We start from the raw sequence: 22873 nt of genomic DNA, 5'->3' as shown, positions 1-22873 counted from the left end.
AGTATTATAAATATGCTGTGGGAATCAATAAACAGTCACAAAAATCCTGAGCCAAGGAGGCTTCATGGCTGTTTGCTCATCTAAATGAGAGGGAAGGATCTGAAGAGGGTGGCTTGGGCATATTTGTGGAATATCAAGTGCAGAGCTGTGTGCTCATGCTTCAGCCCTGAGAGGCTCTGAGCACCACAAGGTGTTGGGGAGTGTGGCTGGACCACTACCCTGCCTGCAGCCCCAAGTCCCTGGTCCCCACTGTGGCTTGAGAGTGCCTCAGACACCAGTGCCTGGTGGCAGGTGCCCAGGAGTGTCACTCCATCCATGAGGGGAGGGGGGCCATGGCTTGCCCTTGGAGAAGTGCAGCCTTACTGCTGGTGGACTGATGAGTGTGAGCTGAGCTCAAGTAGTCCCTCTTCTCAAGCAGGAGCTGGTATAAAGAGGCAAAAATCACAGTAAGGAAAGACTTGGAGTATGGGGAGGATGCAGATGCCTCTGTTCTTCATACCAGGCCTGCAGGAGTCAGGGGACAGGAAGGCATAGAATTCATACCATTTAGTAAAAGGGGACCTTCTGGGAATGGTGTCATTTGTGCTTTGCACTAACATCAGAGACAGAAGAATTGCCTCATTTCTGTTTGCTGCCAAAATCATGAGTTTGCTTAGGACTTGCAGGAAAAGAAAAAAAAAAAAAAAAAAAAAAGGAGGTGGAGGAAACCCAAACCAAAGGCATGGCAACTTGATTTTTTTTTTTTTTAACCCTTCATATCCTGATGCCTCCAAGACACCAGCTAGGGAAGTGCCTGCCTCCATTCAGGCTGTGGAGTAAGATGTCTCCTGATCATCCTGATGCCATAGACTGTTCTTTCTCATCTGGTGCACTGAGACCTCAGAGCCTTTGGGGTCAGGACAGGCTCATGCTTTCCACAGGTTTTCAGGTTCATCAATCCACTCCTGGTGCATTGCAAGGTGCTAGGGCTGGAATACATGGACTCTGTGTAGATTTGTTCTCACGGTCTTCAAGGACTGTGGGAGGTGGTGCAACAGGGTGGCAGTCCCTGACCTCCAAGAGGCCAAGCTGTGTCCCTCTGGAGGCTGCTCCCAGAAAGAGTTAACAGGCAGGCATGTTCCAGGTGTTTGAAGTGAACCTAGTTGCAGTGGGGAGGACAGGGCATTGTTGGGTGGGGAGAGCAGTCCTATCTGTGAGCCAATGGCTAAACGAATCAGACCCAACGCCCAGTTTTGGGGTCTATTTCATAGGCAAGAATTCGCAGGAATTCCTTCTCAAGGGGATTTGTTCTGTATGAACAGTAGTGACAGGACCCCTAAGCTTGTTGGTCTCTCCCTCTCTGTGCTGCAGAAGGTAAAGTACTATGCTCTAGTACCTTGATTCTTTCAGAGGAGAAGTGAAGGCATCCGTTGTACTTGTGTCTGCAGCTCCCCTTTGCATGGGAACTGTGTTGCAGGGTGTTGTGAAGGTTCTGCTGGGACAGACTCTGCACTGTGCATTTGGGACTCAGCCCTGCTGTTGTACTGAGATAGATGTCTCCTTTTCCTGGTCATTTTTTATGCATTTCTGCTGCACATTTTGACTGTTTTTCTTTTAGTAGAAAGGGGACCCAGAAGGTATTAGCAATAGAGAGGTTGAATGAAGTCTTGCCTTGTGACCCTGTTAGATCAAGCTAAGATGCTATAAACAAGCTAAGGAGGCACTGCTGGCAGAGCAGCTGCAGCAGCATGGGGCATCTCTACATGCAAAATAAGTGAAGCCATGAAGACATTTTTTCAGATGGCAAATATTTCCTGAACCAGGCAATGCTACGACCCTTCCAGTGCAGTCTCTGCAGCAAGGGAGGGGCAGCTGTGTTGTGAATATCTGTGAGCCTGTGGCTAAATAACTCCCACCAGAACAGGGCCACTGTTCATTGAATTGCCTTTCAGTGGAACACAGAAATAGCACAGTACAGAGATCATAAGCAGTTAATGGCATGATTACAAGATAGTGTGCCAGTATCAGCAAAAATGGGCTTGGAGGCTCAGGAGGTCTATGCCTACCCTGCCTCTTGTTTTTAACTTTCTGCAGGAGTCAGCAGCAGTTTGTAAACAAGGCTTTTGCTGGCCGAATCTGGCTCATGCTCTGTGTATACATCTGCGTACACACGTCTGGGGGCAGTTGTAAGTTGCTTTGGGGTGTGTTTTGTAGTCTAGAAGGCAGCTGTTCTTGTGTTGTGCTTTGGTTGTTACCCAGCCTTGGGTGTGACCTCAGGCACTTTGCTTGGGGCAGTGTCACCTCCCTGATTTCCCTCTTGACTGTGCCAGTGTTGCTCCATTTCTGAAGTAGTACAATTTGATGGAGGGTCTCTGGGCTAGGCTGTGGCTTCCCACTGCTCAGCTGACAGAGGCAAGTGTTGTAACTTAAACCCTGCCACTGCACTGTGCGTCCTGATAACATTGGGCCAGACCTACCTTTTTGGCATCTGAGATTTGATTTAAACAGCAGTGCATTTCTGTCTGCAAACTGGAGGGACATTACAGATGTGAACACACACAGTAGCCTGATTCTTGTGGTTGCAGCTTGAGGTGTACAAGTTGATAGCTGGAGAGGAGGAGGGGAGGTGACCTGGCCCTTTTCTCAGTGAAGCATTGATCTGTAGTCAAGCAGTGACTACAACATGCTGCTGAATTCAGCAGGGGCCAGCTCCTCCTTAGCACAGCAAGTCCATGGTAAGCAGTGGTGCAGTTAGCAAAGAGAGGTGCCTTTACCTTTTGCACTGCATTGTGCTTTTATTTATGGGTGGGGTTTCACCTTATGCTGTCCCCAAATGCAGCCCTACTTGCTGCTGATGACTGAGGTCTCGATAGGCAGCAGGTAGAGTCTACAGCTTTAGAGGTGTACTTTTGGAGAGTCACAGGCTGTGTTCCTAAATGGGCATATCCCTTGTTTGGCGTGTGTTTACTAATCCCAGGAAATCTACTTCACAGTGATAGCTCTCAGTATGGATTCATACCTGATCCAAGTGAATGGCCATGGAGATCATCCCCCTGTGCTGGATGTTCATCTCAAGACCACTGGAAACAGCGTATCTCTGGGGAAGGTGAAGGGTCGAAAGCCAAGATGGGCTGTCAGGGCTTCTGAAATGTCAAAGAAGACTTTCAATCCTGTCCGAGCCATTGTAGACAGCATGAAGGTGGAGCCCAACCCAAAGAAATCTTTGATCTCCTTGTCCTTAGGTGAGCACAGTGCTGTGGCTGAAGCCTCCAGGCAGTGAGGTCAGCTGTGTGGCTGGCAGATTGCAGGGCTCTGAAGCATAAAGTGTGTGTCAACAACCACACAGCTCTGTCTCTGTCATAGATCAGTTAGAACTTTACTATTTTTCAATCTTTGAAAAGGAGACCCAACAGTCTTTGGAAACCTTCCTACAAATGATGAGGTCACACGGGCTATCAAGGAGGCTTTGGACTCAGGACGTTATGACGGTTATGCTCCATCTGTTGGTAAGTTGAAAAAGCTCTTCCTGTGGCAGTAGGATGAAGTCATATGCCAGTTCCTACTCCACAGCATGTGAATGGAGCCCACGGACATCTTTCTAGTAGCACCATACAGGTGCCCTCACCGGTAGTCCCATGAACACACAAGTGTGTGTATCCCCCAGATACGCCTGAGTGCCCTTCCCTTCATGATTGTATTTGAGGCCCAGAGCCTGCTGCAGAAGCTGTGCTTGCTCCCCTAGCCCTTAGAGCAGGCAGGGTTTCGGGCATCCCAAAGGGCTCAGGACTGTGTTTTCCTGCCATGAGTCACAGCCAAGTTCCTTTCTGATCTGCCTTGAACAGGACTCACCATGGGCTCCCTGATGTCACAGACAGATTAAACCTTGTTTGTAGTTAGTGCAAAAAGCATTCATGAAGCACAGACCATGCCTGCCTCCCAGGACACTCCATGTGGTGACAGGGAGGACAGCCATTGAGCAGTGAAGGCCATGTAACAGCACTTGGTCTCCTGTGGGTCAAGGCAGCTCCCTGGCTACCTTCCACCCTGTTCCTGTCAATGCTGCGTCCAGGACGTGATGGGAGCAGAGCCTGCCTCCCTGCCTGGGGGCTGTCTCTGCTCTTGGTCTGCCTGGCTCAGCCTTAGGGCTGCCTGGTGCAGTCTCTGCCACCATGGGACAGTGTCACTAACAAATGGTCTTCCCCCAGCTGTCGGGCAACTGTGAGCACTGTACTGGCAAGAAAAAGGAAACTATATGTAAAGGAAACCTCTCTTCCATGTCTGGCTTCTCTATCCACAGGCTACCAGTCCTGCCGGGAAGCTGTGGCCACATACTACAGCTGTCCAGAGGCACCCCTGAAGGCCCAGGTACTGGTTCCCCTCTGAGGCATCCTCACTGGTGTGCAGGCAAGGTGCTCTCCCCCTGCCCAGCCCAGGTGGTGTGAGGGTCCTGCCCTAGCACTACCTGCCCTGCCCAGCTGTGTGACTGAGGGATGGTCCATGGCATTGTGTCACTGCTGTGTGGCCAGGGTACTTAAGAAGTGGCTGTGCTTTCCACTGACTGCTGTGTGCCCTTTCTAGGATGTCATCTTAACAAGCGGCTGCAGCCAGGCCATCGAGCTTGCCTTGGCAGTGCTGGCCAACCCAGGCCAGAACATCCTGGTGCCACGGCCTGGCTTCTCCCTCTACAAGACTCTGGCATTGTCTATGGGGATTGAGGTCAAACTCTACAACCTCTTGGTAAGTGATGCCAGACCTGGAAGGGGCAGTCCTGACATTTCTGCCCCTTGGAAATACCCTACCCCTGCCTGGGAAGTGGGTGAAGGTGCAACCTGAGCAACCATAGGGACCCTGTCATACCTCACATTGTGTGGCAGCTCCAGTTCCTCAGCTGTTACTCCCCTTCTCTTCACTTGACTAGCCAGAGAAGGGCTGGGAAATTGATCTGGAGCACTTGGAGTCTCTGGTGGATGACAAGACAGCTTGCCTCATTGTGAACAACCCATCAAATCCCTGTGGCTCTGTGTTCAGAAAGAGCCACCTCCAGAAGATCCTGGCAGGTGAGCTTGCCCATATGTATCTGGGGTATGGTTACAGTCTAATGTCTACCCACAATGTCCATGTCTCCCTCACTGCAACACCATGGCCCAGGGCTTTGCTCCTCTCCTCATGACTGACTTCATCTCAGGAAGCAGGGCCTGTTCAGTGTGAAGGTGTTGCCTTATCTGGTCAAAAACATGCAGAGCATGTGTCTTGCTCTTTCTCAGACGCTCTGTGTGGCTTGGACTGCTCATTTCTCCACTCTGTCTCTGCAGAGGGAAAATGTTCGCAGGGAACCCTATGGTTCCTGAGCCCTGGCCTGTCAGTGGGAAGGCTGTGCTGCCTGCCCCCACAGGTAAGAGCAGAGCTAGGCTCAGCCAGGGCAGGGATCTCTATTGCTGGGACTCTCTGAATGAAGGAGTCTGTAGGAGGAAGATAGGCACCCTCTGCTCTGCCCTGGCAGAGCTTCCCTCAGAGCCCTACCAGGCTCTTCAGCCAGCAAAGGGCAAGTCTGCTCCCACGGAGGATGCAGAATGGCAAGGCTGAGTGCCCTTTCTCCCACAGTGGCATCAAGACAGTGCATGCCCATACTTGCTGATGAGATTTATGGAGACATGGTGAGTGTTGGTTGCAGTCTTTTCTACCCCCATGCTGCCTGTCCATTCTGATACACTTGTCCTTTAGCCATAGCAGTCACAGTGAGTGACAGCTCCATTCACCTGTACTGTGCCTGCGCTTATGCCTGGAGCTCCCAGTCCTCTGCTGTGCATTCTTGGGAGTACCTCTCATGTCCAGCTCCTTTCCTGTTCCCAAACTGCTTGCTTTCATGTGAGTGCATTTACCATGTTCATACCTTGAAGCTGGGAGCTTTAACCATCCATTTCCCATCACTTCCCTGCCTCCCTTCTTGTTGTGCCTCATGCACCTCCCCCCCCCCCCCCCAGCTCTCACAATAAGAGGCAGGAACAGCCCTAACACAAGCTCCTGTTGCAGGTTTTTGCTGACTGCAAATATGAACCTATTGCAACTCTCAGCTCCAATGTGCCTATTTTGTCCTGTGGTGGCTTGGCAAAGCGGTGGCTAGTCCCTGGCTGGCGTATGGGCTGGATCCTAATTCATGACAGGAGAGACATCTTTGGCAATGAGGTAAGAACTCCTGAGTGTTGCTGTCTTCAGTGTGTGGATCACGAGCGCTTTAAGTGATAAAGGCATGTACTTTTACTATAAAGGCATATACTTTTGCATTCACATGACTGTCACCCAGTTGTTACATGTGCCTTCCTTAGTGCATCTGCTCCCATACATGGCCTTCTACACCCAGATCTACATTGTAACACACCCATTGTCTCTGCTGCTCCTTTATATATACTTTGTCCTTTTTGTATGCTTCAAATTCCTTCTCTCCTCAAATAGTTTGTGTTCACTGAAGGTGGTCTCTATGTGCTCTTATATGGTTTCTCTTAAATGTAATTAAGTAGCATTCAGTGCTGCCAGTGCTTCATTTGGCTATTTGTTAATCCTGTGTTAAAAAAAACCCGATTTACTGAAGTGACCTTTCCACCTAGAAGGCTTTCTCTGGAGGAGGAGGAAGAAGAGAGAACCAACTGAATAAGCTAATGTTGGTTGTTCCTACCTGGCTTTGAATGTGTGGATTGTGGGACCAATCCCCTTTCCCTGCGGGAAAAGTTCTGGCTTTATTTGTATTAGCTATATTCCAGCCTTGGTTTAAGTCAGATTGGGAAGCTCCAAAGGTTATCTCTGTTGGCATTACAATCTGCAACTGGGGAACAGAGAAGGACACTGTAAATAGTCTGAAAATACCTGCCATATAGTCCAGCAAATGTTCTTTAGTATGCTCCTCTGTATGCTTACTGAAGAGAGGGGTGTGAACAGATGCAGAATAAAGAGAGTAGACCTTGGAACTGCCCCTTCAGGGAAGCACAGCCTGAGCTACCAATTTTACCATGTTTTTTTTCAGATCAGGGATGGCCTTGTAAGACTGAGTCAAAGGATCCTAGGACCCTGTACAATTGTCCAAGGAGCACTGGAACATATCTTGCACCGAACACCCCCTGAGTTCTACCACAACACTCTCAGCATCCTCAAGGTAAACAGGCTGCAACAGGTCCAGCACAGTTTGTTCATGGATTGTTTGGAGGGAGTCATATCTCTCTAGTTCATCATCCCTCCCCATCTCACTTTAAGATGCAGTTCTATCTGTGATTAGGAGAGCCCAATAAATCCAAATCCAGCAGAAGACCAGATACCCCAGGGGCAGAAATAGCAGCCCAGCCCTACAGCTGGATCTGGTGAGCCAGGGGATAGGATGTTTGGCACTGACTTGCTGAACTCAGTTCAGTCACACCTGCTGTACTCAAGGCCATGACCTCCCAGACTGTTTGAATTTGTTGTCCCTTTATTTGCAGAGGGTGACCCTGTTTATAGTCCTGGTCCAGAGATTGGCTTCCATTTGCTGAGCTGCTTCCTGGAATTTCTCTTGCTTTGAAATTTCTCTTTTCTGATTTTCAGGCCAATGCTGACCTTTGTTATGCTGCCTTATCAGCTATCCCTGGCCTCCGACCTGTCCGGCCTGCTGGAGCCATGTACCTCATGGTAAGCGAAGAGAGTGACATGCTATCTCCAGATCATTACACTCCCACAAGGTCTCTTGCCAGTGGTTTCAGATTGGAACGTGTCAGCAGGTCTCCATTACCGTGCATTTTCACATCGCCCCGTGTGGTGAATGCAGCCTTTGGTCACTTCAGAAGGCCAAAATATGTTTTTCACTTCTCACATAGCAGAAGCTGGTACCTTCCACTAACTCCTTCCTGCACAGAACCTGATGACTTTTACTTTGCAAGACAATGTTGTTTTACCTGAATTTGTAGTCTGCTGACAATGAGAAGCCCTTAACAAGTCAGATTATCACGTCTCATGTTGAAGATGTAGCTTTCTTCCTACTGGCATGTCTGTCCTCTGCTTCTGCTGTTGCTTTCCTCTTTTTCTGCCTTTTTCTGTACCTATTTGGTGTTTTAACTTTTCATGATGTGATGACATTTCCTTTTTCATCACAACAAGCTCAATTTTTGCTGTATCTGAACATTTATTTCAGCTTAAATAATCTTGTAAAATTTTTCTTCCACAGGCTATTTCAGAACTTCAGCATGCAAGTTATCCCTCAACTGATTCGTTTAAGAATATTTTCATGAGATGTTTAAAATAATCATTGATTATAAGTAAAAAGGCTAGGATATCACTGTCCCTATATTATAAAGGGACAGCCTCCTTCTTTCCAAATACAGAACAGAAATACTGAACATTTCTGTATTCCCATGTCATTTTACCAGTTATATCATTGTGCAATGATTTATTTTGTCCATGAATGATATTCTAGATCTTACTTTTTTTTTTTTTTTTTTTTTTTTTTAAACCGGAACTTTAGTTTGTCCTTCTTACCATATGGATTTCTTGCATGATAGAATTATTATACATATTGACTAGAGTTTCTCTCCCAAGATCTTTTTAATTATTTTATTCCTTTTAACTTCTAATCAGTTACCATACCTTTGCCATCAGCTTTTGGGGTCTGGCTTTTTTTTTGTTTTTCACTGAAGTTGTCCTTAACTGAAAATCCAGCTTTAGGTTAGTGTATACTTCTTAAAGAAACCCCAATTTTGATTTATATTTTCTGGTTTTTTCTTACATTCCAATAAGCATAAGTAATGAGCAAAAATTGAAGGCAGCTGCACTTAACTGTGAAGTTGTTGGGCCATGTGGGTAAGCAGGAACACTACACATAGTTTTGGTGCTTTTGGTTGACATGTTCCATCTCTCTTCTGCAGGTTGAGATTGAGATAGAGCATTTCCCCGAGTTTGAAAATGATGTGGAGTTCACTGAACGACTAATCTCGGAGCAGTCTGTGTTCTGCTTGCCAGCCACGGTGAGCCTATTGCTGAGAGCCCCGGGGAGCCATGGGGCCAAAGCATAGGGAGACAAGCAACAAGGGTTTGTACCACTGAGCTCTGGGGACAGTGTATGCAGTGTCCATGGTCCATACTGGGGTGTATGTCCTGCCTGTGAGCTCCAAGGGCAGTCTGTAGGTAAGGGGACTTTAAATCCCTGGCTCGATAGCAGCCCTCAGTCAAGCTGCCAAGATCTTCCCAGCTCCAGGCTTGTTCTGTATTTCTCAAGTTTTCAGAGCTGTATCCCTGATCCCTATGTACCCCCCACACACCAAGTAGTCTGCTAGCATCATCCTTTCTCATTTCAGTGCTTTGAATACCCAAACTTCTTCCGTGTGGTGATCACTGTGCCTGAGGAGATGATTTTGGAGGCCTGCAGTCGCATTCAGGAGTTCTGCGAGATGCATTACCAGGGTGCTGAGGGAGGCCAGGATCTGGAGTGTGACAAGTAGCCACAGTTGGTCTCCTGCCTCTGCCAAGTAAGACTTTGTGTGAGGCAGAAGCCAGGTAAATAGGGCGGCTTCCAGCGAGCCCCACATCTCCCTGCCTGCAAGCAGCCAGTGTCCTGCTGGTTCACTTCTTGTACTCCACCAACCCCTCAGCACTATGGGAAGAAGCAGCCACCTCTTTCTCCTCCTCCACTGCAGCTTGCATACTCTGTGGCATCCAGTGCCTGTGCTCTCCATATCTTCTGCACTTGCATCCTATGTTGGGTTGTGCTGCCTGAAAACCAGCTGCAGGCAGGGGCAGATGGCTGCTCCTGTGCCAGGCCAGGCCAGTAGCTCCTGTTCTGGCTGCTTCTCCTTGGGGACAGGTGATAGCCACTATCTTGGAGGACAAGAGAAAAGTACCCACCTCTCACTTCTGTAACCTTAGGACACCAAAGCTCTTTATACTGAGCCCTTTGTATGACAAAGGGAGTAAATTATTGTGACTTTTTTATTAATAAACATTCTGACACACTTCTCTACACTGTTCTCCTGTTGGGCCAGGTCTGGCTTGGCCACAGTGTAGGTCACCCTTGCTCAACCCATGGTGCTGCAGTGTCTCTGCCTTCAGCTGGCTGTCTCTGTCACCAGCAGGGCCTGGTTTGAGCACCTTAGACCTTCAGAGGCACCCACCAGGTCCTGAGGGCAGGATGGGCCCTGCACACTGGTTGCTCCTGCCCTGCTGATGCCAGGGGCTCGCTGAGGTGGCCCAGCCCTTCCCCACAGCACAGCCCTGTCTGCATCTGCACATGGCCCCCTCTGTAGCCCCTGAGAGAGTGGTGGTGTGGGTCCCCATTGCTGCAGGGGAGCACAGGCCCTGGACCACAGCCTGCCATGCCGTGGGCTGGTCCAAGTGCTCAAGGGTGGGGCAGAAGTTGTTTCCTGCTGCACAGGTGCCAAGGGGGTGGCACTTCATGAAATGCTTGGGCTGTACAGGGTGTTCTTACATGCCAGCAGTGCCAGGGTTACCGACTGCTGAATGTCAGCTCTGTAAAATAATAAGGCACTGGTGGCTTGGTATCTATTCGTTCTATGGCAACAGGAGTGCCTGTGCTGTCAAGAGAAGATGCCCACTAGACCCCTTGTTCTGGTGAGCAGCTTAGGGGCCATTCCTGAAACTGACAGAGGGATGACTTGTGGAGTGTCTCACATTGTCACCTACAGCCCTACTCACCCGTGTTTCTGCAGAATTGGGATCCACAGGTCAACCCTGCCTCCACAGCAATAGTAAAGGTGAGCTAGTTCTAGATTACAGTACTTCATTAGAGGGGAGGCATCTGTATGAGAAAGATAGCAGTGTATGAAAAGGTAATCAACAGCTGAGTGGCCCTGCTACATCTTGCCCATGCTGCATCCTTTCCCTGAAAAGAAAATAATCCTAGAATAAAAAGGCAAGCTGGAGCTATGGGTGAGTGGTAGATGGCTTCAGAGATTTCATGCCATTACACCTCCAAATAGAGCCAAATAACTTGAGTTACTTAAGACAAAATACCAAAAAGTAATAGGTAGAGGGGTCTGAGGGGTCTGTTGGGCCAGGAGAGTGTGACCCTGCTGCATTGTTATGCTGTCTTGTTTCATCAGCTACAAGCTACAGCTGTCAAGTTTCATCAGTCTCTGAACTCTTGTAGCTGGGGTTAACCCACCAGAGAGCCCTTCCCTTTCAGAGTTACCTCAGAGATGTCTGTTAGCATGCAAATATTCTGCAATGATTAACACCATTTTGTTTCTCAGTCCAATAGAATTTGACCAGAGCCAGAGACATATATCTCATATATGAGATAAAGCTCATATATCTCAAGATACTTAGCTTGCTCAAGGCCATGTCCTCTATTGCCATCTTTTGCAAACATAACACTGCCTTTTGTCCACACCTGGGTTTTCTCTGCTGCAATAGCAAACCAGCATTAAACCACAAAAGTGCTACTATAATTTTTCAGGCATTATACTCACAGATGCCTTGCGTCAGAGTGTGGGTGTAGCCTAGAGCACTCTGCCAGCCAAACAAATGGTCTGAAGCTGGTGTTTGGAGAAGCTTTGTTCCAAAGAAAGCCCCTTCAGCAGTGAGACCAAGGAAGATGCCAAAAAACAGGTCTGGAGGTGCTCTTCCTCAGGTGCTTGGACAAGGTATGTGGTGCTCTAGTAGAGCTCCCTCAGTGCCTTTATGGCTGTCCCACAGCCACCCTCCCTGTCTTAACTGGGGAGCACCTGGAGTGTTCTCTGCGCTGTCTATACTGGGCATGTTTAGAAGGAGGGTGACCTACCCCAGACCAAGGGACCATGGCAGTGAGGCAACCTTGTGTCTAGTGCTTTCCTTGGGAAAGAGGGAAACTTCTCAGCTCATGGGCTAATGAGGGTGAAATGTGTAAGTCCTCAGCTTCCTAAGGGGCTGCCAGCTGGGCAAACTGTGGGCTGGGCTAAATCACACCTGGCTGCAGTGAGGCCATCAACTTCCCCAGGTGCCTCAGGAGCCTGGATGCAGTGCCAGGCCCTGGCCTCGCCCACACCCTTCCAGCAACCCTGACCCCCCCCCCCTGGGGCTGCAGCCTGGACCTATCCCTCAGTGCCTTCCAGCTCTGGGGCCATGGGAGCCAGTCTGAACTGGCCTACTCTCCACCAGCATATAGACCCCCTGTACATCTGCAGAGGGAGGATGTGTTCTGCCCTGAGCAGGACCCAGGATGCCTGCAGAGAGGCAGCCTGGGGGTGACTGGAGAGGCCTATCCAAGGCCCAATGTGCCCAGGAGCTCAGGTGAGGCTCAAATATTGCTTGGGAGGGGAAGGAGGACCCCAGGGGAAGGGGTCTGTACAAAGCTTCTTTGTACGTGAGGGCTGGAAAGTAACCTTAGCTTCCCAGGCTGTGATGGCCTGCTCTTTGGCATTACCCATGAAGGCTGGAGGAAGGTAATCATTGGTGTGTGACAAAGGGAGGTACAGGAAGGTTTCCACAAGGAGAACTGGAAGGGGCAGAATGGGTTTAAGAGGAGGAGGGAGCAGTGGGCTGGGAGACAATACATTCTTAATGTGACTGGAAGGGATTTTGCAAACCATACTGTAAGAGGGTAGAGGAACTCTGGAGAAGGGAGGTTCAGCATGGGCAAAGTTTTGCTGTTGACAGAACAGCCAAAATACGCAGCCTTGGCAGGAATCCAGTAGCTGGAAGGCACCTAAAAGCTGGCTAGCTAAGCTTAAGACTTGGTCGGAATCAGGCTGGGGTTATATCCTCTGGGATTCCAGCACCAAGGAATCCTTCTGAAGGGCAGAAGCCCTGGATTTTTCTCATGGTTTGGCTGTTTGGCCTGGGCTTTCTTAGAGTGAGGGGGACCTATACCAGCCCTTTGCTTTGTCATATATTCTCTTCCATTAGCTAATTGACCTGAGCCGGTGTTTCCTGAAGCCTTGCTGCTTGTTTTTTGTGAGAAAAATAGATTATTTGTCTGAGGAATATGTTTAATTTATGGCTATGCATAATCTCAGATTTTGTTTCCATACATTTAAAGGTTTTCACATGGAAATTCAGTTACCCAGTTTATCTGGAATGTGTGTTTTGCAACTCTGTAATTTCTAGTTACTGGTTTTATGTATTAATCACACTCTATTTGCTGCTGGTCTTATCAGTCACTCTGCTCCAGTGCATTTTATAGACCATTTGCTGAATGACAGTAGAAAAGGGCCTTGCTTGTAAGGGTAACTTAGCTCTTCTGTAAAAGAACTAGTTACAGCCATAGGCCAACTGCAAACTGCTTGTTTGGGCACTTGTATTCAGAGAGGTACTGTATTCCAGAACTCACAGGAGGCAGGAGATCACCTAGGGAGAAAATGTCCTTCTTGTTCTCTTTTTCTGGGAAGATAGGGCACGTGGAGTTGGTCAAACCTTCCAGCTGAGCTGGTTCCAGTGCTCTAGATTTGCCTGTTTCTATCATCAAGCAATCAATGACATGACCTCAGGAAGAGAGTCTTCTCCAGGTTTAGCACAGAAGAGTTTGTTACCTCTAGTTCACACCTCTGACATTACTCCACAGCCTACTGCTGCTCCAAGTGTGCTCTGTGTATGTGTGCAGGGACCACAGAACACACTGTCTTCTTCTTCGGCCTTGTGACTACAGAACAGTACAGCAGTGTTCAGTGCAGTCATGAGACCTGAATAGCTGTGCCAAAGGAGCACCGTGTATGTAGTTTGCCCAAAACAGATGGAGGAGTTTTGGTACATCTCTGTTCATGCAACTGTTGGTCAGGGAGGAATAAGGCTTCAGGAAGAGCCACTCAAGTGGTGTGATCTTTATAAACCAGCTTTGTAACACAACATGCAGGTAGGTCCTTCCTTTAGACAGTGTCAGTGCAGGCATTGGAACACAAAGGTGAAATCCAGATTGCAGAGAATATTGCATGCTTTTCTCTGCAGGGTCCTACCTGGGCCACTGCCAGCATCTCACCTTGTTTCCTAGCCCAGGGCTATCAGGGCTTGACCATCTGTGTTTGCAACACAGCAAGTGAAAGGGAACATGACCTGCCACATTCAGGTTGTCCCTCCTGCTACAAGGACCAGCCTTGCCCAGATTTGTGCTTCTGCTATCTCCTATACCTCAGCTGTTGTCAGAGTAGGTCAGTGAGATCCTTGGGGACAGGCGCCGACATCAAGAGGTCTACACCTCCCTGGATAGTGTGACAGAAATTATGAAACCTGTAACAGGAATGATCTGAAGTGTTTGTCTCTGCATGGTTGCAGAATACTATGCACTTCTCTCTCAGGCCCAGCGCTGCCCTGCTTCACTACCTCACTTGCTACAGTCCCACCACAGCTCCATTACCCTTGTGAATCATTAACAGGCTGAGTCCAGCTGCTCCTTTCAAAGCTTCTCCTTTCACATGGTTTTCTTTCCCAGCCCTCAAAATGTTTAATTCAGAAAAGAGTCAAAAAGACTTCATGTGAATCTGCATCTGCTGACAACACAGCAAGCAGCCAGAACAATGGCAGGAAAATCTGCCCTATCTCTGCCCTCCTGGTCGGCAAGCTGGCCTTCCCTGCACCAAGGGTTCCTGTTGGTTCTTTGATGCTCCACAGACAACTCTGTTGCTCCTTTTCTAGAGAGCGGTCTCTTTTGGGGCTTGCAACCCTCTGAAGCTCCTTCATGAATTTCCTAGCCCTTCTCCTTGGTCATTTGTGGCCCTGTAAGGAACTGCTATTCCCATACTTTGCTGCTTTGTGCTGGGTGGAGTTTCCTATTTTAAGGCTGGTCAAAGTAGGCGGGCACTGTAGAGTACCAAGTCCTAGAGCTGGGACACACACAAATGAAGGAGAGAGCAGGTGCAGGAACAGGTACCAGTCGAGTACATGTGCATATGAGAGCCTGGCATGAAGGCTGACTGCCACTACATGACTGCAGAGCTGTTGGTGTGGCTGCCTGGAGGAGTGTGTACCACAGCAGTGTATATATGCGAGGGCAACTTTGCTTAAACCAGGCCTCGTGGTGTTTCAAGAAGACTTTTTAAGGTGAGAGTTTCAGCCATTTCTTGGTATCTGTTGTGGATGCTCTGGTGACCAGCACTGTATTCACTGCTTGTGTTCGGCAGCCTGAACTGGGCGATAATTTTTGTAAAACACTGTAAACATGCAGATGCCAGTAAATTGCTAAATGATTCCTACTGCAGAGAGAAGCTATTAGTTTGGCTTAGAGGGTAGTTCCTGCTTCTCCAGACTATCTTCTTAGCACCCCTTCTCAGTATTTCCCACTAGTGACAGTCAAGCCATCTGTCCTCTGAATGGGCAGATGCTACTTCTAATTCTACAGCAGCTGATCAGGTTAAATAGAAGGTGGCTTTGGTAAAACTGTAGCAACTATCAGTGCCACCGAAGAGCAGTGTCTGGGGCTTCCCTGGCATGGGATCCTTTCAACTGCTGTGTACTCTGGGGACATGCTGCCTGGGCTCACAGTGTATTTGGTTCATGCCTCCCTGGTCTGCATGCTGCTTTCTGTGATGCTTTTTATTTGCCAGGATCAAGATTTTCCAAGGCCCCCGCATGTTTCTGAAAAGCTTAGAACATTTTCTCTAGCTCCTCAGGCAGGCAAGTCCTGGTTCTTTGCATTCTTGTATGTGTGTTGAGGGAGAATATACTGTGTGACACTGGGTTGTGTTTTTCAGTAGTTTCTGTTCTTCACCCTTAGTGCCTTGAGATTCTTCCTGTCTTTTCTGCTCTCAGAAAAATCCTGGATCATCTCTCTGACAGTAACAGTGTGCCTTTTTTTTTTTTTTTTGTTCTGCAGCTGAGATGTTTCAATCTTTCTGTGCTGATCATTACTCTGCAACTCTGTGAGGGCTTCATATTTCACTTTTGCAATATGAAATGAACTGAATCGCTTCTGACACTGAATGTTTGCTGAAAGGAGAACACAGTAAAGCTTAAGACTTTAGTTTTGGAACATCCAGCTGCCATGATCAAGATACAGATAAAATTATGTATTCCTTTCATATCACAAAATGTCTGACTGAACCTCTATAATGCCTTGCTGCTCCCTTATTCCACTTCACCAGGCACATTTCATTCCTCCCCTCCCTTCCAGACAGACCTGGTGGGCCAACAATTGTCACAACTTGTTGTATACGAATGAATAAGCTGTTGAGGTTATAGCCTCGCATAACCTCAGGCAAAACCCAAGAGCAGTCACAGGGATAGTCTGCATACTCTGTGACGTGTCTAAACCACCCAGTTCTGCCACCATTGTTTAATTCAAGGTAAAAACACAGCCTTGCTTCCCCAGAAAAAGCTGTATCTGTTCTCTTTGACTCATTCTCTAACTATGCACAAACAAGTCTCCAGAGAAACAATGATTTATGTGGTTTTAAATCTGAGTATCTCAATCATAGTGTTCATGTCTGCTCAACAGAGTTTTCCTCAATCAAGAGCTTCTGGCTGAAGTCCAGGAACTCTGTCAGGGGTTAGAATAATGATATGAATGGTACTGAATGGAACTGATTTAATCAAAGTTCATTTGGGAATCAGGACTTTTGGTAAACAGTGCTGCATTCAATTGCAAGGAGGAAGCTGATACATGACTTATTTTTACCAACAGTCTTTGTTTGCAGGTCTTCCTAGGCTTGGTCCAAGCATTGACCTGAATCAGCTTCTTATCAGACCTGAACACTACAGTCCGTTTGTATAAGCAAAAAAACCAGTGGACTCCTTTTGCAGGAGATCAGAGTATGTGGTCCCTGACTTGCAAGGATAGGACATTAGACATTTAGACATTACTAAAATAAAAATCATATTGTGGTAGCACTTTTTGGCAGCAGCCAGGCTTGCCCACTGAGCTGGGACTTGTCCTGGCTTTGAGAAATTACAAGTGCTTCCTTGTAAACCCTAAGCTCAAAAGTAATGCACAGTAGGTGGATTACATAAACAAGCCAATTTGTACATAAATTCTGGAGTGGAAAAGATGAGTACTGTTCCTGGGTTAGCAGCAGTGATTGTATCTGGAAATCTTAAGTATCAGTGCTACAGGAACTAAAATAATGGGAGGAGGCACCTTCAGACAAAATCCTCTGAAACGTTTGCTGCAGAGGGAAATTGAGGCAGGGCATAAGGTGGAGGTTAGGGAAATTTTGACTGGGAACATTGATGCATTACCATGGACCCAGAAGATAACACGGTAAGCATGTAGTGAGTGAGCAGTGTCTGCCCTGTGGCCAGCTGGGGCACACTTTACACCTCTGCAGCTTTAGCAGGGAGGCAGCTGCTCTGCTTGGTCATGGCTGTCTGAATTCAGCACCATTGTGGGTTGCTCGAAAGCAGTGTGCAGAGCTGTAAGGACCTGAGCTTCTGTGGTGCTCTGTCCAGAAGGACTTTCCTGCTTGACCTGAAGCCCTGAATGCCCTGCTCTCTCTACCCTGTCTGGCTGTGGAAACACCTGCAAGGACAGACCATGACTGAGAACCAGTAAGGCTTTTAAATTTTAGTTCATCTTGGGAAATGTAAAGTGGTTGCACTGGCCAGAGGTGTGACAGAGGAGCACACCATCCTGTGTGAACTTCTGTGCTGAGAACTGTGTGCCCAGGGATGGTCCCCTGGGCCTTCATGTACCCACTTGTGTTCAAGGCACAATCAGGCATGGCTGGGGCAGGAAAGAGTGCAGGAGAGGAGCAGTTGGCAGAGTATGCTTTAATGCATTTGTGCCAGCTGGGATTAGGGCTATGAATTGTCCCCAGGCAGCACAATGGGTATTTTCCAGTAATGAAGTAATCTTCAACAGGCAGAATAGAAGCTTAGTGCAAGAATCAAAGAGACAGTTTTGGGCAATCCTTTGAATTTGACTAACACGTTGTGTTGTACCTCTTCTCATAAAAGACCTACAGAATGAGAGGGGTTGGAGGGCGGGGTATCAGGAAACAGTCTTTAGAAAGGCGCTAGACTAAGAAAGGGGTTAGTTAAGAGTACGTAAGCATGCCTACACAAGGATGGATGAGAGAAACCCTTGTAGGCCTTTCTAGCAAAATTGCCTATGATGCTTTGATGGTACAGAAAGTACTGATGTGTTTGAATGTATTACAGTGCCAAATGACTTCCTTTGGTATGAGATTTTTTGCCTATGATGACAATAAATGTTTCTTGAAATTCCTAAAAATAATATAAGCAGAAGAAACTGAAACCTGCGTTGGATTTTTACAGCATTCTAGCATAAAGATAATTGTAAACAGTTGTCAGAGCAGGAGCTTAAAAGTAACAATGTGGAACTGTTGAATTCTCCACAAAACCTGTTTGTTTCATCCACCATAAAAATTGCCAGGATCATGTCTGTAGGGACTGTATATACTAAATACATGTTTGTGTGACACATTTAAATACATTGAGTTCACTCTTAAACTTTTATCAAAGTCTATACAGGCTTTTCAATTATATTCTAAGACTGCATTAGATTGGCTTATTGACAAACAGTGTTTTGTTACAGACAGCTTTGAGCTCTACAGTATTTTGTGCTTTCCAAAGACACCTTGTGCTATGGTTGTCATAGTACCACTGGTAGTCTGGCAGCCTTCCAAACCCCTGAGCCTGCAGGAAGATTAGCAGGAGCCTGGTGCACCACATCCTGCCTTCTTCGTGACCCTGATGCTGAACTTCCTCTGTCTCTGCAGGTCCCTTGCAACCATGATGAAGTCTAGAAGTGTACAAGTGCTCCTGATTCTGGCAGTTCTTGCTTTCCTTCTCATCCATTTTCAATTCCTACTCTGCAGCAAAAATACCCCAATGGAAGAAAAACCTTCTCCAGTCCACATCCTCATTCTCTCCTCCTGGCGGTCAGGATCTTCCTTCACTGGACAAATCTTCAGCCAGCACCCCAGCGTCTTCTACCTGATGGAACCTGCGTGGCATGTGTGGGTTAAGATGTATCAAAACAGTGCTGAAGTCTTACACATGGCAGTGCGGGACCTTGTCAGGTCAGTCTTTCTGTGTGACATGTCTGTATTTGATGCTTACATGTCTAGCCAGAAGAAAAAGTCTGATCTATTTCAGTGGGAGACAAGCCGAGCCTTGTGCTCCCCCCCTGCCTGTGACTCTTTCAGTCGCAGTGACATAATCACTGCAGGCAATTGCAGAACAATCTGTGGCAAGTACCCATTTAGCAAGGTGGAGGAAGCCTGTAAAACCTACAGCCATGTTGCTATCAAGGAGGTTCGGTTCTTTGACCTCAAAGTTCTGTACCCCCTTCTCACTGATCCATCCCTGAACCTCAAAATCATTCACTTAGTCCGTGATCCTCGAGCTGTGTTCAGGTCTCGAGAGAATACAATGGCAGACCTGAAACGTGACAGTAACATTGTTGTGGGGTCCCAGAAGACAAAGGGAGAAATGGGACCTTACAACACAATGCAAGCAATCTGCAAAAGTCATGTTGAGATTTACAAAGCGGGCAGTCAGGCTATTCCCAGTTTCCTGAAAGACCGCTACCTGCTGGTTCGCTATGAAGACATTGTCAGAGACCCTCTAGAAAGGGCTGCTCAGATGTACAGGTTTGCAGAACTCCATTTCACACCAGAACTTCAGAAGTGGGTGCACAACATCACCCATGGGAAGGGGCAAGGAGCCCAGGCCTTTGATATTGGGTCCAGAGACGCACTGAGAGTATCCCAGGCCTGGAGGACAACCCTTCCCTTCCAGAAAATAGAAAAAGTGCAAAATGTATGCAAGGATGCTATGGACTTGCTGGGCTACCGGGTCGTTCAATCTGAAGAGGAGCAAAAAAACATGTCGCTAGATCTTTTGTTTGCCCGGAACTCCTCTGAGTAAAAAGTTCTGAAGGCAGAAATGCTGCTCTCTGCACCTGCTCTCTGAAGGCTGCAGGGGGCAGAATTGTTCACTCTAGAGCAAAAGGACAGAGGAGCATACATGCGTGTGTAAGAGTGCGTGCTGGGATGTGCTCTCCAAGGACAAATAATCCAGGAACTCCTGAGAGCTTTCTCAGCAGCACAGGGTCACTCTCCAAGGCCCTTGGAGGCACAGCCTCAATATAGTAGGCTGCAGTAATGCAAGTCTTTCCCAAATTAAGTCCATGATTTATACAAAATAGTGAATATGTGTACGTTGGAGTAAACAGAATGCCAAAGAAGTGGGACCAGATAGCAGAGCTCTTGCCTCTCACAGACCACTGATAAACACTGAAACCCCATGGAGCAATTGCGCTGCAAAGGAAGAGGACATATAAATGGAAGCTGAATAAAGAGAATGTTACTTGTCATGCCGCCTTCCAGGGTATGTAATGCCAGAACTGATGCAAGGATGATCAGACATTGGTTACTGGAAAGATCCTTTTCTGGGATCCTTCTCTGGTTGAGATTTCAAGACCAGGTTTGTTTTGTTTTCTCCATTTCTGTGCTTGGGAACCCAGTCTTGGTGGCAATGTTGGGGAAAATTTTACGGTCACTTACTACATGATGGGGAAAATGGAGTAATGTGGCTATGGTTGAAAATAAAAACTCTGCGTTTGCATGTAGGGATCCTTTTCTTGGACTGTGTGAATCCATTTATTTCTCAGCTGAAGTAATTCCATCTTCTAGCTTTCAAAACCAAGAATAGCTGTTCCCCTTGGAGTTCTCACAGTCTGCACGTGTGACTGAGAAGAATTTGTGCTAAGGTTGAGACTGTGAAGACAAGGTAAGGACACAGATTTCATTGTATAAATACTGGACCAAGGAAGATGATAGGTTTATGGCAAGTTGACTGAAAGAGCCCAAAGAATGGGAAGTTCTTTTGTTGAATTATTTGGTGACAGTATTTTCATTTTAGACCTAAGACAAGAAGAGATTGTTACCAGACTTGGGGAGCGAAATGCTTACAAATGCATCCTTCTAAACATCCTCTCATGTGTAAATTGCTGAGTCCATTAACGTGCATCTGCTTAGCACTGCGTTCTCTAGATGTGGCCTATTTTCACTACTCTGCAAACAACAGGGCAGCATCACAAGCATTAATAAAGGATGAGGCTTAATTCTGAGGATGTACATCTTTGACAGAAGATGGTCAAGGCAGGGCTGGGCATCAAAGGTGATCTGAGGAGGTTTCAGGCAGGATCAGGGTATTCTGGACCAGGGGAAGCTGTGCTCCCCTTCTCTCTCCACCAAAACCTTCCCCCATCCCTTGTTCACTGCTCCTCCTCCCTGTGCTCCTCTTCTGCATCTGCCCTGGCTGCAGCTACCTTGCCCTAAGGCCCTCTTCGCTTTGCTAATCAGCTGCCCTCCTCATGCCAGAGTAGCTCTGGTGAGGAATTCTCATATGAAACTTGCCAGAGGATATTTGGTGCCCACAGTATAAAAGTAACACCATCTACCTCATTTGCATGTTTGTAAAAAGCCGAAATACCTTCATAAAAATAGAAATACATACCGATGAATTTTGTAGCTAGGGGATATAGTGACTGTGCTGACATGTTTGGAAGCGTGGAGGCAAGAAGCAGTGTCCAGCCTCTCCCTGCTGTGTGTGTTTGAAGGGTGCCAGAGGATGCACTGCAACAGAATAACCACCTCTAAGCATGGGAAGGCAGCCCTCAGGACAATTCCCCAGCAGCTGGCTTGGTTGTGCTTCTTGTAGTAGAGAATTAATGAGGGTTTTATTATGTGCTGCTGCTGGTTAAGTAACCCTACAGAAAGGCACTGAGCAGCTATGTTGATTAGTAAGAGAAACTGGCTGCTAGCTAAAGCAGACCTAGAGTTTTTACAATAGAAGTTTCTACTTTAAAAAAAAAAAAGCAACTTACTACTATATTTGCTACATCGTGTTGGACTCTCTCATTTAAGTGCTTGTCGGGTCTAAAACAGTCTGTGAGGCATGAATGTACCACCACTTTTTAGGCAGGAATGAACTGTCCATTGAAGTACTGCATAGCCTAAAACAGAGTTTTGGCATTTATTTGGCTACAAATAGCTCTCCAGACAATCGTTTCAGGACAGTGGTTTTCTCAGGTAGCAGTCTCATGATGGATTCAGTTATTTTTGACATTTGATATATTTCAGATTTGGCTTTAAATTGTCATTTTCTTAATTAATTCCTAATGTGACTTAGATTTTGGTGACAACCCTTTTCAAAATCCCTTGCATGCAGCAATCTACAGGTAGAACTTGTCACCTGTTTTCTATAATAGATACACACTTGATAGTAAATTTTCAGTGAAAACTTAATACAGCATAGAACCTTTCTCTTCACCTGTTTCTGTTTTTAATTGTCTAGTGTACTCCGTACTACAAATAAAAAGGAAATACAAAATAGGCTTAAAAATATTTTGAAGCATTTCTGAAACTTACGAATGTTGCATCAAATTTTTCATCACTTTTGCATTTCTGAAATGACTTTTTTTTCAAGTTCCTGCCACATTCCTAGATGGGTCATTTACTTCTACATTGCTAACTTTTCCTAAATGCTACCCGCTTTGCTACATTTTCAGCTCCAAATTTTGCTATCAACTTATTTCTGACATGTTCATCATCTTTTTGCAAGTCCAAATCATCCTCTCTTTTCCATATAGGATACCCATCCAAGCGCTTCCCTGTCTGCAGAAAGTATGAAGTACTCTCCACTTCACCAGTGTTTTTCAGAAAGGCCTGTGTAACAGTGGACAGGTCCGTGCTGAACTTCTCCATGAAGTGCTGCATAGTTTTTACTGCTTCTCTCACCAAACTGGAAGAAGAGCAAGTGTTTGTTGGTCTTTCTTCCCTTTGTAATTGTGTGTCAGGGAGAACAGAGCCCTCCAGTCCAGTTTTCAAACCAGATGATGTTTCTCCTGGGGACTTTTCCTCTCCATGTTGTGTAGAAAGTTCTTCTGAAATGTCCGAAGTATCACTTCCTGACTAAAAGAGAGGTGGAGTCATCAATAAGACATGGTATTTTCTGGCAAGCTTCTTTCATCACCACTACTCAACCCTTTTCC

The 22873-nt window shown here is 46.9% G+C and overlaps 2 protein-coding genes across 14 annotated transcripts; both read left to right on the top strand.

The window, feature by feature from the left end:
- The first annotated feature begins 1168 nt into the window (after nt 1–1168).
- TAT (tyrosine aminotransferase) lies at nt 1169–9949 on the top strand. 4 transcript variants are annotated; one of them, XM_071756521.1, is made up of 12 exons: nt 1169–1353; nt 2979–3221; nt 3381–3485; nt 4277–4344; nt 4558–4716; nt 4898–5036; nt 5581–5633; nt 6010–6162; nt 6995–7123; nt 7546–7629; nt 8859–8957; nt 9288–9949. In XM_071756521.1, the coding sequence occupies exons 2-12, from the start codon at nt 2987–2989 to the stop codon at nt 9429–9431; spliced, it is 1368 nt and encodes a 455-aa protein (XP_071612622.1). In that variant the 5' UTR covers nt 1169–1353; nt 2979–2986; the 3' UTR covers nt 9432–9949. The 4 variants fall into 4 exon arrangements, with proteins under 4 accessions (XP_071612622.1, XP_071612619.1, XP_071612620.1 ...); XM_071756518.1 differs by having other exon boundaries at nt 1273–1353; nt 2957–3221; XM_071756519.1 differs by lacking the exon at nt 1169–1353 and adding an exon at nt 1463–2165.
- A 1505-nt stretch (nt 9950–11454) lies between these two features.
- Nucleotides 11455–20614, top strand: CHST4 (carbohydrate sulfotransferase 4). 10 transcript variants are annotated; one of them, XR_011728355.1, is made up of 3 exons: nt 11455–11591; nt 18591–20205; nt 20511–20614. XR_011728355.1 is itself a non-coding variant. In XM_071756499.1 (3 exons), the coding sequence occupies exons 2-3, from the start codon at nt 17330–17332 to the stop codon at nt 19741–19743; spliced, it is 1221 nt and encodes a 406-aa protein (XP_071612600.1). In that variant the 5' UTR covers nt 14657–14955; nt 15728–17329; the 3' UTR covers nt 19744–20442. The 10 variants fall into 10 exon arrangements, 2 of the variants coding, with proteins under 2 accessions (XP_071612600.1, XP_071612601.1); XM_071756499.1 differs by lacking the exons at nt 11455–11591; nt 20511–20614 and adding exons at nt 14657–14955; nt 15728–17397 and having other exon boundaries at nt 18591–20442; XM_071756500.1 differs by lacking the exons at nt 11455–11591; nt 20511–20614 and adding exons at nt 14673–14955; nt 15728–16196 and having other exon boundaries at nt 18591–20442.
- Nucleotides 20615–22873: the final 2259 nt, after the last annotated feature.

Source organism: Heliangelus exortis, chromosome 13, assembly GCF_036169615.1.
Source record: "Heliangelus exortis chromosome 13, bHelExo1.hap1, whole genome shotgun sequence".
NCBI classification, from domain to species: domain Eukaryota; kingdom Metazoa; phylum Chordata; class Aves; order Apodiformes; family Trochilidae; genus Heliangelus; species Heliangelus exortis.
Note: the sequence above shows the minus strand (reverse complement) of the source record. Positions and strands in the feature narration are given on the sequence as shown.

Bases quoted from the DNA above. Each gene is read 5' to 3' on its own strand.
- TAT (XM_071756518.1), top strand. From the start codon at position 1,294: ATGAACAGTAGTGACAGGACCCCTAAGCTTGTTGGTCTCTCCCTCTCT. The intron at 3,486-4,276 runs GTAAGTTGAAAA...CTCTATCCACAG, and splicing joins CGGTTATGCTCCATCTGTTG to GCTACCAGTCCTGCCGGGAA. The intron at 4,717-4,897 runs GTAAGTGATGCC...TCACTTGACTAG, and splicing joins TCAAACTCTACAACCTCTTG to CCAGAGAAGGGCTGGGAAAT.
- CHST4 (XM_071756499.1), top strand. From the start codon at position 17,330: ATGCCCTGCTCTCTCTACCCTGTCTGGCTGTGGAAACACCTGCAAGGA. The intron at 17,398-18,590 runs GTAAGGCTTTTA...CTGTCTCTGCAG, and splicing joins CAGACCATGACTGAGAACCA to GTCCCTTGCAACCATGATGA.